The sequence below is a fragment of the Muntiacus reevesi genome, chromosome 18 (genome assembly GCF_963930625.1).
Source record: "Muntiacus reevesi chromosome 18, mMunRee1.1, whole genome shotgun sequence".
NCBI lineage: Eukaryota > Metazoa > Chordata > Mammalia > Artiodactyla > Cervidae > Muntiacus > Muntiacus reevesi.
In genome coordinates, this window is record NC_089266.1 from 777,960 (window position 1) to 793,859 (window position 15,900).

A 15,900-nucleotide genomic window follows, 5' to 3' on the forward strand; every position below is an offset into this window, starting at 1 on the left:
CAGCCTGGTGCTCCGTGATGACCTAGAGGCTGGGAGGGAGGGAGGCTCAGGGCGGGGCGGGGATGTAGTTATAATTATGGTGGGCTCCGGGAGTTGGTGATCGACAGGGAGGCCTGGCATGCTGCGGCTCATGGAGTCGCAAAGAGTCCGACTGAGTGAACTGAACTGAACTGATGGCTGATTTTACGTTGTTGAACGGCAGAAACCATCACAATATTGTAAAAATTAAAAAACAAAAAAGAAAAGGAAGTTGGAGTGTGTGTGCCTGTGTGTGTGTGTGAAAGAGAAGACTGTCACCAACACAAGAGAGGAAGGAGCAGCCTTGCTTTATGTTGGTGGCGGCACAGTGTTCTCCCCATCACGGAACACCACGTTCATTAGCAGCATCGCTCAGGAGTCACTGTCTGCCAAGAACATGTCTCAAACCGATGTGTCTCCAGAAACTTCAGACTTGGGTATAAAACACCATCACCCAAATGAGAACAGGCAAAGCTGTTTATTCAGAGCTTGCTATCGGAAGGGACTCAGACACCATCGTGTTTGGCAGAGACCCAGAATCAGTTAAAGGAGTGGGAAAGCTTCACTGCAGATGAAAATGGAAAGCCTCGAGCAGGCCCTGATGGGAGGGCTTGGTGGGGGCAAGTCGTGACTGATCACAGCAACACACCTGGGCCTACATCCGCCCGATTGTCCCAGCGACTGGGGTCAGAGCTCTGTTTTTATACGCTGTCTAGCCGTTGTCCACGTGTGTATTCAGCCCCTGAGAGCGAATGACATGAGAACTAGGGTCCTGAATGGCCCCTCTGAGCCCACTCGTGAGCCTCCTTGACACCCGCCCGTCCTCTCCTGCTCTCCTTTGCTTCTTAGCGTCTGGACTAGTAACTTCACATCAACCTTCCAGTCCCCCAAACAGAGCTAGAAGTCTGTTGAGACAGATCAGAGAAGGCTTCAGCGTGGATGAGCAGGACTTTGGTTGATCTGCTGTGAGAGGAGAGTGCAGCTACCAGGAGGGTCGTGTTACTGAAGACAGAAGAGGAAGCACTCGGTTTGTGAGAGAAGATGCCACGCTCAGGTTTTAGAAGTGAAAATCTCAGCTGCCTCTGTGACGATGTTCTTTAGAGCCAGGCATCTGGCACCTGGAACGTCATTTCTGAGGTGGGGAGAGGAGGCCTGAGAGTAAGTGACGGGCCTCAGTTTACACGCCGAGGCCAGGGCTGGAGCAGGCAGTGCAGCTCTGGGCTTTCCAACCACCACCAAGGATGGAGAGCAGTCGGTCTGGACCAGAGGCCGGGCAATCTGGAACCACCAGGATGCTCTCAGAGGCAAGAATGAGCCACTCCACACCATTACCATGAATGTGGTAAAGACAGAAACCGTCTATGATGATTTCCCACAGACCCACTAAGATGAAAAGTAAATGATTAAAGAAGGTAGGTTTGGAGATCCTTTTGAACCGTGATCCTTTATCTTCTATTTACAGAGATAAAAGTACACCCCCAAATGGTTAATATTTAAGCACATCAATATTTACAGCCCTCCTTTTAGGAGAGGAAAGCCACTCTGGCAGAGCCAGTGTGACCCACCCGCGATGATCCCCCCAGTGCTCATCTTGCTGTCGTGTTTCCTCTGCCACGTTGCTATTGCAGGACGAAGTAAGTACGCACGGCTTTTGGAAAAAAAAAAATCCAATCCTGGGCTTCCCCGGTGACACTAGTGGTAAAGAACCTGCCTGCCAGTGCAGGAGACGTGGGACTGATCCCTGGGTCGGGAAGATCCCCTGGAGAAGGAAATGGAACCCGCTCCAGCCTTCTTGCCTGGGAAATCCCATGGACAGAGGAGCCTGGTGGGCTACAGTCCAAGCAGTCAAGAAGAGTGGGACATGACTGAGCGCATACCCAACCCTCCGGTAAATGCCGGGGGCCCACAGGGATTAGCTAAATTCTCTTTAGGGTGGATGCTGTGGAGACTGGATTGGTGCTTATTGTTTGATGGAGCCATGCTTAAACTCCTCGGCAAGACACTTAGCTCCTTTAAGCCTCAGTATCCTGGCCTGTGAAATGGGGATCACACATCTAACCTCTTTTAAAAGCTGGTGAGGAGATTAGCTGGGGTACGGCATATGTCAAGTATTTGGAGCAAAACTCAGTGTAAGTCTTTTGGTAGCATTAAATGTTTTTCATTTGTGTGGGCCAGCTAAACTTAAAAAGGCAAATATGGGTTTCTCAACCAACTGCTTTGTGCTCTGTTTCAGCCTGCCCCAAGCCAGATGAGGTACCATTTTCCGTGGTGGTTCCACTGAAACGGTCCTATGAGCCTGGGGAGCAGATAGTGTTCTCCTGCCAGCTGGGTTACGTGCCCCGGGGGGGGATCCGGCGGTTTACGTGCCCGCTCACAGGACTCTGGCCCATCAACACGCTGAAATGCATACGTAAGTCAGCCTCCTTCCACACAGTCTCCGCTCATTCAGATCCTGCACGTGGCGGGGAGGTGACCGACCTTGTCCCGCTCCGGGTGCAGAAGGCCAGCAGAGCTGCGGGGCGGGGCGCGGTGGGGAAACACAGGGCCTGCGGCGGTGGGGGTGGGTTTCATGGGAGGAGAGGCTGCGGGCAGTCAGTGCTGTTTGCTGGAAGCCGGGAGGGGAGGGCGGCAGAGGCTGAGCTGCTTAGACGACATCACTGACTCGGTGGACGCGAATCTGAGCAAATTCCGGGAGACTGGTGGACAGCGGAGCCTGGCGAGCGGCAGCCCACGGGGCCACAAAAGGTCGAGTGGGAATCAGCCACAACAACTGGAATCAGCTAGGGGAGACTTTAAAAAGGGACTTGGTATGATAAAAGGAGAGGGAAGCACTGCAGATGTGAAAAGAGAAGTGGATATGATATCACAAATTATATTTCTAATAAAATACAAACATTATATTAAATCAACACCATGCATAATATGTAGAATATTATGCATAATATATAGAATATTATGGGGCTTCCCAGGTGGCTCAGTGGTAAAGAATCCACCGGCCAATACAGGAGACTCAGGAGATACAGGTTCGATCCCCGGGTCAGGAAGATTCCCCGGAGAAAGAAATGGCAACCCACTCCAATATCCTTGCCTGAGAAATCTCGTGGACAGAGGAGCCTGGCGGGCTGCAGTCCATGGGGACAAAAAGGGTAGATAGAACACTGCTGAGTGACTAAACAACCGCAACAGAGTAAACATTTAGACTGTTCGATTTTTGTCATTATAACTAACAGCTCTAATGTGCAGGGGCCTCCCTGGCGGGCCAGTGGTTCAGACTCTGCGCTTCCACTTCAGGGGGCATGGGTTCTCTCCCTGGTTTGGGAACTAAGATCCTGCATGCTGCATGCCCCCCCCCCCAACCAAAACAAACAAAAAACCAAAAAGTAATAATACAATGGACTCCATAGTACATGTGTCATTTAGGTTATTCTGAGTTAACTTCTGAGAATAGTTATCAGTAGAGTCACTGGATCAAAAGATAGAAATGAGTTTAAACACTTTTATTTTAACAGGAAATTCTGTAACTAGAAGTTGATGCTTTTATCTTTAAATCACAGCCAGAGTATGTCCTTTTGCTGGGATCTTAGAAAATGGAACAGTACGCTACACAACGTTTGAATATCCCAACACGATCAGCTTTTCCTGCCACACCGGGTAAGGACTTTTGGCTCACAGAGGTTGTGCGTTCCTGCTCCCTTAAGCTGAACATCAAGGCTGGCCCCTGTTTTCTTTCTAGTCTTTAGGCTGGACTTGCTGAATATGGATCACTGAATAAAAATCCACAGTGGAGTTGGAGTGGGGTGGAGAATACAGCAGTTGGTAAAATACAAAATCGATGCTCTATCTAATTTTTCTGCACCTGATTATCTACTCATACGAGGAGTACATTGAAATTATTGAAGCTGGGTGATAATTCTTTATAATCTCTGGGCCAAATCTTGGCTTGGGGTTAAAGTATTTTAGCAGTCAGACTTGGGCTTTAGGCTAATTTAGTGGACTGTGACCTAGGTTCACTGGTAAAGAATCTGCCTGCTAATGCAGGAGACGTGGGTTCGATCCCTGGGGTTGAGAAATCCCTTGGAGAAGGACATGGCAGCCCTCCCCAGTAATCTTGTCTGGGAAATGCCATAGACAGAGGAAGCTGGTGGGCTAGAGTCCATGGGGTCGCAGAGAGTCGGACACAACTGAGCGCCTGAGCACGAAGTAGAGGAGAATTCTGTGGAGAAGGCTGAGGGTGATGGAGCAGAAACGGCCTCCTCCTCACCAGGACTGCCTCCCCAGGAAGAAAGCGTGTCCGGAGGGGCACCCGGCTGGTCCTCCTCACGAGCGAACACCACGGGTGACCCAGGCAACAGCCCGCTGGCCTCAGGTCGGGCAAAAGTTCACCGAGGATCCTTGTTTGTGACGGGAGATCAAGAAATACTGTGTGTGAAAGAGAAATGCAGTCCTTTCAACTGAAAGGCCAACTTATTAGTAGGTTCTTGATGCGTGACCTTGAAGACATTGTCTTCAAGGACAATGGCACGTTTGTAGTGTTGATAGGCTGCAATGACAGCCCAAATTGTCACACATTTGGGCCAGCAGGCTCTCAGAAAATGAGGATTGGAGGTGACTCAGTATGATTCACTTTTGTGACCCCCGAAAAAGAGGTGTCTTGGATTGGAAGCCGTTACCCTGACCAGCTGGTTGGAGACCAGGGGTCTGTGGACTGGAGGCAGGGGGGGGCCTCCACACCCAGTGGTGATGGAACCCTTGCATGCTTCAGCAATTGCCCTGCAGCCCCAGGCTGGGAGGCTTGCTGAGCCTCAGAGGAATTTAAGCCTCTGAGGAAAACAGTATGGAAAGATGGAAAAGAAGCCAGTAGCATTTGTCTGCAGCACAGCTTGATGGGAAAAAAATTTGAGGTGCCGGGGGTGGATGACTCTGTAACTTAATGGGTTCAATTTTCCCTCTGCAGGTTTTATCTGAAAGGAGCTAGTTCTGCGAAATGCACTGAGGAAGGGAAGTGGAGCCCAGACATTCCCGTCTGTGCCCGTGAGTCCCCGGGCCCAGCTCTAGGAGGGTGACCGCTTGATTGGCCTGGGACGTCCCTGGTTTTACCCATGCAGGACCTGCACCCTAAACCCCTCAGTCCCAGCTCCCTAAGATGGTCGCTCACCCGTTTTGGGACTGCTCATCCTGACGTCTTCTCAAAATGATTTTACTGATTGATTTTTTGTGGCTGTGCTGGGCCTTGGTTGTTGCGTGGGCCTCTCGTTGCGGCGAGTGGGGGCTCCTCTCTGGTGGCGGTCCGCAGGCTTCGTTTGCAGGGGCTTCTGTCTAGACCACAGGCTGCTGGGCGCACCGGCTTCATTGCCCCTCGGCACGTGGGAGCTTCCTGGATCGGGGGTCGAACCCGTGCCCCCTGCATTGCCAGGTGGACTCTTTACCAAGAAGCCACCGGGGAAGCCCCATCCTTGTTTCTTACTCTGGAAGATGAAGCAGCCCCTTTGGAGTGACACACCCCAACCCTAGCTTTGAAGCTCTAGATCACTTGGGTCAGGATGACAGCCCACTTCTGAGTCCCCGCCTGAAGCTACTTGTGCAGGCTCCACACAGAGAGAACACAAAAGCAGGAGGTATTCAGCGGGAGCAAACAAACCTAGCACCAAGGTGTCACTCAGATGTCACTGACTTCTTGTCATCAGCAGCTATTGCAGGATGCTGGCTCGCTGAGGTCCTTCACCAATTCTGACTCCGAGAAATGTCTTCAGGGTAGCGTTTCGTTCCAAGACGTTTGGTCACCTAAGCAACACGGTCTTCTAACAGGCAAATCAGTGATGGCAAAACTTAAATTCCCTTCATTTTTCAGTTTTCTGATTGGCTCAGACATCTGATTTTCCCATCACATTTTCTTCCCTGGCTTCTCCAATGGACTGTGGTTACCCTGGCATTTGATCAAATTTTGCATTATCTCAAGTTAATCTTTGGATTTTTTCCTTTCTGTAAAGAGTATTTTGCTTAAAAATGACTCAACTATTTTCATTCAAATGGCAGTTCTTTCTTTTTTCAGCTATAACCTGCCCTCCACCACCCACACCCAGGTTTGCAAAACTCAGCGTTTATAAGCCGTTGGCTGGGAACAACTCCTTCTATGGCAGCAAGGCAGTCTTTGAGTGCTTGCCACACCATGCGATGTTTGGAAGCGACACCGTTACCTGCACGGAACATGGGAACTGGACGCAATTGCCAGAATGCAGGGGTAAGTGCGATGATACGGCAAAGCAGTCATGGGAGTGCAGGGTCTCTCTGCTGAAGAGGACTGCAGATTCCACTCTCCCGGAGGGTTCTGAATGGCCTTGCTTACCGTGGCCGCTGCTCTGTGCCTGGGGCTGAGGGTACCGGGTAACGGAGACCTGGCTCCTGGCTCAGGGTGATGAGAGGAGGCGCGGTGGATAGTCTGGAGCAGCCTGGGAGAGCTCGTGGGAGGCGGACATGCGGGTGGAGTGGGGAACAGTGCAGGCATGCCGCAGGAAGCGGGGGAGCTGGGGAGGGGACAGGGAAGAACAGGGCGTGAGCATGGACTGCTGAATGTCACAGTGAGGTTGCTGAAGAGACGCCTGGATTAAACTGGGAAGTCCAAAGAGATCAGGGCTTCCCTGGTGGCTCAGCGGTAAAGAATCCGCCTGCAATGCAGGAGACCTGGGCTCAATCCCTGGTCGGGATCCCTGGAGAAGGAAACGGCAACCCACTCCAGTATTCTTGCCTGCGAAATCCCATGGACAGAGGAACCTGGCGGGCTACAGTCCATGGGGTTGCAAAGAGTCAGACATGAGTGAGTAGCTAAAGCTTTCACTTAACTTTTGAGAGATTTAAGGTGGAAAACTGGGTTGCAGTCAGATCGATATAAGCTTTTGTAGTTTTTACCTAAATTTAAGAATCACAAGAATATTCAATTAAAAAATATATATGAAAATGCTCTCTCCTTTAATTGGACTCATCATTGCTATATTTATTTATTTATTGACCATGTGGCAAGTGGGATATTCCCCAATCAAAGATCGGACCCATGCCTCCTGCAGTGGGAGCATGGAGTCTTAACCACTGGGCCATCAGGGAAGTCCCATTACTATCTGTGAATTTGTCCACTGCATAATGAGTAGGCAGATTATAGAATTTATCATGCATTCGAGGAGTGACGCTAAAGTCTGTTACCTTCTCCCATAGTGGATAGTACAGACGTCTGCTGAATGATTTCAACAAAGTACTTTTTAGCATAGGGGAGCTCGTGCTACACCTAACACCTAGCACCTTTTGGGGGACTTAACTCATATTTATGCATATGTCATCTCATTTAATTCTCCTAATTAGTGGATTCTTCGTGGCTCTTTTTTTCTTCTTATTTTCAGCTGTTTACATTGATATGTCAGCCATCAGCATGTTGTGACACGCTCTCTCTTTCTTTCTATAGACATGCTTTTCCCCCTGAATCTTCTGAAAATAAGTTATACCCATCATGACACTTACCCATGAACACGTCAGCAGCATGAACATCCTAATAACAATGAGATTCTCCTATGTTGTCCCTGTACCCAAGATATTTAACGTGTTGGACTTACTAACGATAATAATGTAAACAATTGTATACAATTAGCAATGTTTATTTCATATGCAAATTGCCCCACCTGATCCAGACGTTCCTTCACACACACATCTTGTTCTCTGTGAAATCCAATCGTGACCCACACCTCTGTCTGGCTGTCACACCTCTTTTGTCTCCTTACGTCCTGTAGTTAGGAATGACCCTCTGCCTTTTCAGTCATCTTTCACTGATGTTTATGAAGAGTGCGTGCTGGTTGTCTTTAGCAGCTTCCAGAATGTGAGTTTGGTGGCTTATTTACTCACAATTAGCCTCAAGTTAACACTTTTTAAGAACGCACTCCCTCTCAGCAGAAGGCACGAGGTGTCAGTCAGCCACGGCCAGGTGTACTGCGATCCCGTGGCCGAGGGGGTACACCCTTCTTCTCTTGGTAAAAAAGCATCTCTTCCTCTTTGGAATTAGTACGCAGCCTGTGGTGGTAGTTTGAGGCTATGTGAACGCCCACTCCTGAGCAGTCATCTCAGCGTCCATTGATAACCCTGGACTCAGTCAGCTGAGGCACTGGTGGTTGCAAAACGGTGGCTTTCTAATGTTACCTGTCCTTTGATATTTATTACCTGGAATTCTTCTACAGGGAAAAGTTTTTCTTCCATGGACTGTTTCTCTTTAGTTTCATTATAAACGCATACATTCCTTTGTACTCAATTTGTGGAAGAACCAAAACTGATCCAAGCAGTCCAACTCTGAATTTTGCACTCTTTTTAAAAAAATCCATTTTATTTATTTGGCTGTGCTGGGTCTTAGCTGCAGCACGTGGGACCTTTTAGTTGAAGCATGTCGTATCCAGTTCCCTGACCAGGGGTGGAACTCGGGAGCGTGGAGTCTTAGCCACTGGACCAGCGAAGTCCATGGATTTTGTATCCTTGAACCATCGCATTAGACTACCTTCCAAAAGCTCTGTGCTCCTCCATCCAGCCTGGTTTTCTGTAGTGTGGTAAAGAGGGGACGACAGAGTATGAGATGGTTGGATGGTATCACCCACTCAATGGACATGAACTGAGTGAACTCCGGGAGATGGTGAAGGACAGGGAAGCCTGGCGTGCTGCCATCCATGGGGTCGCAAAGAGTTGGACAGTCTTAGTGACTGAACAACAGCAGCAACAAAGAGGGGTATGGATTTAGGACTTTCCCGCTGGGGGTCTTCAGAAGGCCGGGGAGCAGCACCGCTTTTCTCCTTCGTATTTCATGCTGGCTTCTTGTATAGTCTGAAGAAATCATAAGAATTATGTTTAACATTTAAAATCCAAATAATAGTGTTCTACTGTGCATGGAGGGAATCTTTGTGTTTTAATTTCATGGTCTGTTGATTGAAAGAGACAGACTTTTCTTTTGTTCAAACCCACCATCTTAGACGATGTGCAGATGAAGTTTGCAATAAATAATACCTTGTGATTATACAAAAGCCCAAAGAACTTGGTAACTCATTAATTTACTTTCAAAGTGTTGTTGATTCTATTTTAACACCCAGGGTTTCACGAGGATAAGATAAAGGGGAAGTCACAGGAATCACCCAGTGATTCACTGGTGTGAGAGGAGCTTGAAACTATTCCGTAATCACCGGGCCCCACACTGTTTATGCTAACACGGCTTATTGCTTAAACTTTTTAGAAGTAAAATGCCCATTCCCATCAAGACCAGACAATGGGTTTGTGAACTATCCTGCAAATCCAGTGCTCTACTACAAGGACACCGCCACGTTTGGCTGCCATGAAACGTATTCCTTGGATGGACCGGAAGAAGTAGAATGCAGCAAATTCGGAAACTGGTCTGCACAGCCAAGTTGTAAAGGTATGAGATATGAGTAAGGTCTCAAACCGCCTCCAGATTCATCCGGTGAATCTCGTTTACTTGCCATTTTCTTGTTCCAGTCATTTTCCACTTTGTTTCTCAGACTTGCTTCACAGCTACTGGGATTTATATGAACACTTCACGCCTAGCAAGTCTGTTTGAGATTTAAAAACTATATACTTTATTCATTTATTTAGTTTTGGCTGCATCGGGTCTCGGTCTCAGCTCTCGGGCGCTGTCGTTTCGGCACGCAGGCTTAGGTGCCCTGCGGCGTGTGGGCTCGTGGTCTCCTGAACAGGAATCAGGCCCACGGCCCCTGGATGGCGGATTCTTAACCGCTGGATCACCAGGGGGTCCCTCCTGACTGCGTGAGACAAGCGTTTCTGTGTAGGCCTTGATGAAGTGGTGGAAGATTGTGTGGGCTTCCTACAGCCGCTTTTACGTCCTGGCCCATGACCATCCTGTTTCGCTTTCTCCTAGTCAAGGCTCTTCTCACTGGGGCAAAACCCCGCCACACAGTGAAGCGAGTTCCTGGAAATGGTGATTAACTGCAAACGGCAACAGGCGATCGTATGGACCATGAGTCTGGGGAAATGAGGACGGGACTCAGTCAGGAACCGCTGCTACTCTCTCCACGGGGGCCTCAGGGTCCCCGTGTGTCTGTTTCTCCACTTCCTCAGCTTGAAGCTGGCCTGATTCTGTGCCAGGACCTGTCACCTGAAGGGTCCTCACTGGGGGCATCTTTTCCCTGAGAAGCTGTTCCTTTAGCGTCACGGCTCCTTGATCTGGCCCGTGTCATCTTATTCAGAGAGCATCAGGGGTGCACTGTGGCTCTGCCCAGGCTGCTGTGGGCTGGAAGGAAAGTGGGCAAATGGAGAATGACTAGGCTGGGGCCCCCTCGAACCAGAGCCTGAGACAGGGGCTCAAACGCAGCTCATGTACTGAGTCTCAGGAGAAAGAGAGGGAGGCAGGTAGGATGGAGCCGGACACGGCGCTCAAGTCTCCCTGCGTCAGAAGCACCTGGAGGGCTTGTTTAAACAGAGTCTGGTTCGCCGGGTCTGGACTAGGACCTGAGAAGTAGCATTTCTACCAGGTTCAGGAGATGCTGGCGCTGCAGACGCAGGGCCCGTGTCTGGAACAAGGAAGTGGGCTCAGCTAGAGTGTAACGTCAGTTTAATCCCGGGGAGCTCTGGACAGGGCCGCTGATGCCATGCAGAGGCGAGGGGACTTAGCTTGATCCCCCTGTGAGTCTGCACAGGCTGTGGGCTGCCCGCTTCCCTGCCCCCGGGCTGACGTGCATGCTCTCCTGCGAGAGGAGGCTTCAGGTGGCTGCAGGCCATTTTTCAGAGAGGGGAGCACTTGGGAGCTGTTACCAACCCACACTCACCTGGTCGGGAGTGGGTGCGCCCGGTCAGTGAGTGGGAGCAGAGTGGGCAGGGGAGACTTGCCTGCACAGCGGTGTCTTTTGAAAACGTTTTATTGGAGGATGGTTGCTTCACCATGTTGTGTCTCTACTGGACGGCAAAGTGCATCAGCCGTGTGTGTACACGCGTCCCTCCTTATTTCCCTCCCAGCCGGTCACCATGGGGCACTGGGGAGGCTCCCGCGCTACGCAGCAGGTTCTCATTAGTTCTCTCGTGCAGTATCAACAGCGTATCTATGTCAGCCCGTCTCCCAACTCCTCCCCCCCCCTCGGGAACCCTACATTAGTTCTCTCCAGCTGGGAATCTGATAGAAGTGCTTTTTAAAAAACAGTTTATTTATTTATTGGCCGTGCTAGGTCTTCGCCGCTGCGTGGGCTTTCCCTAGATGCTACCAGAACGCGGAACTACTAGAAGTGGACCGGGCTTCTCTTGGACGCGGCGTGAGGCTTCTCACGGCGGGGGCTTCTCTTGCTGCTGAGCACGGGATCTGGGGCCTGTGCGGGTCTTCCCCCGGCCGGGGACCGACCTGCATTGCAAGGCAGATTCTTAACCACGGCACCACCAGGGAAGCAGAGCACCTGATGCTTCTGCTCTGACCTTCTCACGTGGCCACTCCAGGGGAAGAAAAGGTGGTCCTGGAAGCCATGGTTCATGGTCCTATTGATAAAGAACCGCAGTTGGCAATGCTGCTGAGGCTACTCACCACGCACCTTCTTAGAATCTTCTCCTCTTGGGCCATTTGTCTCAGGTCTACTCATCGAGTGGTTCCGATGTTACATTCTCTTTGCTGCTAAGTCACTTCAGTCGTGTCCGACTCTGTGTGATCCCATAGACGGCAGCCCACCAGGCTCCCCCGTCCCTGGGATTCTCCAGGCAAGAACACTGGAGTGGGTTGCCATTTCCTTCTCCAATGTGTGCAAGTGGAAAGTGAAAGTGAAGTCGCTCAGTTGTGTCCGACTCTTAGCGACCCCATGGACCGCAGCCCACCAGGCTCCTCCATCCATGGGATTTTCTAGGCAAGGGTGCTGGAGTGGGGTGCCATTGCCTTCTCTTTAAGAAACAGCAAATGAAGTCCTGTCTTGACTACAAATATTGTCTCTTTCAGCGTCTTGTAAGTTATCCGTTAAAAAAGCTACTGTGATATACGAAGGAGAGAGAGTAGCGATCCAGAGCAAGTTTAAGAATGGAATGCTGCACGGCCAGAAGATTTCCTTCTTCTGCAAGAATAAGGAAAAGAAGTGCAGCTACACGGAAGACGCCCAGTGCGTAGACGGCACCGTTGAAATCCCCAAGTGCTTCAAGGGTGAGTTCAGCGCCGGGTGTTTAGGGGCATGCCCCTCGCCCTGGCCGTAATCAGGACTGTAAAAAAGCGTCAGTTTGTATTGGGATGTGGCCAGTGAACAATGTTGTGATGGTTAAGGTGAGCAGCGAACAGACTCAGCCGCATACGTATGCCTGGGTCCACTCTCCCCCAAGCTCCCCTCCCATCCAGGCGCCACGTAACGTGGGGCAGAGTCCCCTGTGCTTACAGGAGGTCCCTGTTGCCTGTCCATTTTAAATATAGGTGTGTGTACATGCCCGCCCCAGACTCCCTAGCCCTTCTCCCTGTCCTTTCCCCCTGGCCACCATGAGTCCCTTCTCTGCCTCTGTGACTCTGTTTTGTAAGTAAGTTCGCTTGTATCATTTCTTTCTAGACTCCACATATAAGGGACGTTGTACGATGTTTTTTCTTCTCTGTCTCACTCAGTATGACCATCTCTAGGCCCATCCATGTCGCTGCAAATGGCATTACTCCATTCTTTTTAACAGTCGAGTAATCATAATTTATACTTCTATTATTGACACATAATGACTAAAATAAGCCATGTCAGTTTGGCCACTGGATTTTTAAAAGGAGGGTTGGACAGGAGAAAACAGCAAGATGAAGCAGTAACTGCATTTGGTATTTCCTGTTTCCTTTCCAATTCTTTTCCTTAAAACAGAGTCAGGATTGTGGCTTTCTTTGATGAGTGTTAAATTATGCCATGGTGTATAATTCCAGATTATGCGTGAATAATAATAATGACATTTTGGAATATTGAATAATAATGTTTACCACCTCTTGAGCCCAAATGATAATGAGCTCACCCCAAATTACAAAGTAATTCAAGTCAATGGTCGTTGGTTTACAGATCTAACATTTCTTTCCCTCTTTTGACAGTTCCCGGAGTTTGAAAAGCACCCGTTAGAGAAAAGCATTCATACAGCAAAATATTTAAAGAGAGATGACATTGTGTTTGTGTGAGATAAAGGAGTGTACAATGGTCAGCATTTAAGCCATTAGTTTCAGGTCTAAATAAATACCTCTGTTGACACAAAGGAAGAGCCAGCCAGAGGCTGAAGCTATGATTGCATCTGGGTTCAGAGATGCTTCTAGAATGTCATCAGCCCTGTATCAGCTGGCAGAGGACACAGCTGGGAGCAGATTAGGGAAGAGAGGTCTGAGAAGTGGGCAGCTAGAGACAGAGGAGGAAACGAGAACCAGCAAACAATAACCTCACAGGTTTGATGATTAGAAATCTCACCCATGACATGCTGTGGGTGCTCAGTGATAAGCATGACAGTTCTTCTCACTCTAATTACAAACAGTTAGAAATGCACTGCACAAATTGTTATTGTTCAAAATAGAGCAGAGCCCTGGTGCGATGTTACGTACTAAAACTGACAAAAAATCCTGGTACAGATCGGCAGAAATAGTACTAGCAGAGGGTAATTTAGAAAAGTCAGAGCTTGGTTAATGTATTTCTTCAGGCTGTTCTCTCCTATAGTCTGCAGACAGATGAGTGCTGTGGGTACATTGGGGATAAATAAAGGGCTGATGCAGTTTTTTCTTTTAATCTTGAGTGTCAGAATTATATAGAACCTTTCATTTTCTCTCTTGGAAATGATTGCTTTATCGTTTCCCTGATGTTTTCTCGAATCACTTAAACCTCACACGGAATGCTTTCATTCATATAATTAGATTTATTCTACACGTTTATAAAATGTATTTGATTTGGCTTGGCTATTTAACAAATTTAAGAAATGATTGTTTCTCTTATAGTATTTATTTATTTTTTCTCCCCAAACAGAGCACAGTTCTTTTGCTTTCTGGAAAACGGATGCATCTGATGTAAAACCATGCTGAGCTGGTTTTCACACTGAAAATTAAATGTCATGCTTGTATGCATCTGTCCAAGGAACCCAATGGAAATGGAAAAATAAAGTGACTGAATTTACGGTGTCAGCCATTGCCGTGTTACTCCTCATGGTAGCTTACTTTTAGTTATCTGGTTTTTTGCTTGCTATCGTTCAGTTGCTAAGTTATGTCCAACTCTTTGTTACCCCTTGAACTGCAGCATGCCAGGCTCCCCTGTCCTTCACTATCTCCCAGATTGTGCTCAAATTCATGTGCACTGAGTCAGTGATACTATCCAACCATCTCATCTTCTGCCACACCCTTCTCCTCTTGCCCTCAATCTTCCCCAGCATCAGTCTTTTCCAGTGAGTCAGCTCTTTACATCAGTTCAGTTCAGTTCAGTTGCTCAGTCGTATACAACTCTTTGCGACTCCATGAACTGCAGCACGCCAGGCCTCCCTGTCCATCACCAACTCCCGGAGTCTACTCAAACTCATGTCCATCGAGTCAGTGATGCCATCCAACCATCTCATCCTCTGTCGTTCCCTTCTCCTCCTGCCCTCAATCTTTCCCAGCATCAGGGTCTTTTCAAATGAGTCAACTCTTTGCATCCCAAATTCAGAAACCCAAATATTTGGAACGTTGTTCTTGCACAGCTGTGAAACGGAAAGTGTAAATAATTACCTGGGTTACCCAGTTCCCCTCTCCCTAATTCTACTTTTAAGTGCTTTCACTCAAAACAACTGCAATGCAATTATTTTCTTAGAATGGTCCATAGACTCCAGCATCAGTTTTGCCTGGTAATAATCACAAAGGAAAAAATGCTGTGTACTGGGATTTCTGAGGTTGGCCCCCAAATATCCATTTGTGACGAAGTCCCCAGATAACTCTGCCTTTTTGAGAAGTGTCACTGTGAAGGATAAACAGAGTGCATAGCCCTTCAGGCCAGTAGAACTGGGCCTGGACTCGGATAGCTTGGTGTACACAATGCCTAGAAATCTCTCCTTGTCCACCAACAGGCCTCTGACCCATCACTGATGTCGCTCCTTTGTCTATAGTTAACTTCCTTGCCCCGTTCTCCTTCTGTAGGAGGTGCTGGCAAACCGCACCGCAGGCTCTAGTTGTTTCCTGTGCCGGCACCAGAGCAGCTGAACGTCGCTGAAACAAAAAGGAACTTCACAGTTATGCTGTTAGGTCCCGCTTTGATTCATGGACACGAACCTCACGCGAGCTCAGCTGCGCCCGGCAGTTCTGCCGCATCGCTCTGGTTGGTCCTCGCCCCGCCTCCCGACAGGGCTGTGTCTCTTCTCAGCCCTGCTGAAGCCACCCTCCTTCCCTCTCAGACGGCGTCCTGCTCTTATTTCACCAAGAAAACGGGAAAGAACCTTTTCAGACTTCGCACAACCAAGTCTGTCACCTCAGCAGAGCCTGTACAAAGTTCTCTGCGCTCTGTCTCCTTACTCTGAGATCCCATCTAAGGGCAAACCTCATGCCCAGGACCCCATCTTCTGTCTTCTTAGTTAAGAATTTTGCTCCTGTGATGAATGATCTTCCATTTTTTTCTCCCTTTCTACTGGAGCAGCTCTACACAAATATACAATAATGTTGTTGAGTCGCTCTTCTCCATGGACCGCAGCACACCAGGCTCCTCTGTCACCGCTATCTCCCAGAGTTTGCTCAAACTCATGTCCTTTGAGTCCATGGCACCATCCAACCATCCCATCCTCTGCCGCCCCCTTCTCCTCCTGCCCTCAATCTTTCCCAGCATCAGGGTCTGTTCCAATAATATCATCACTTAAAAAAGAAAACCTTACTGTTACCTCACATCATTTTCTAGCTACCGCTCCCCATCTGTGTCACCTTAAAATAGTCACAAC

The 15,900-nt window shown here is 48.8% G+C and overlaps 1 protein-coding gene across 1 annotated transcript; it reads left to right on the forward strand.

The window, feature by feature from the left end:
* The first annotated feature begins 1,588 nt into the window (after positions 1-1,588).
* Positions 1,589-14,115, forward strand: APOH (apolipoprotein H). The gene is made up of 8 exons (XM_065908703.1): positions 1,589-1,652; positions 2,252-2,428; positions 3,573-3,669; positions 4,973-5,049; positions 6,068-6,256; positions 9,263-9,442; positions 11,972-12,169; positions 13,977-14,115. The coding sequence occupies exons 1-8, from the start codon at positions 1,589-1,591 to the stop codon at positions 14,030-14,032; spliced, it is 1,038 nt and encodes a 345-aa protein (XP_065764775.1). The 3' UTR covers positions 14,033-14,115.
* Positions 14,116-15,900: the final 1,785 nt, after the last annotated feature.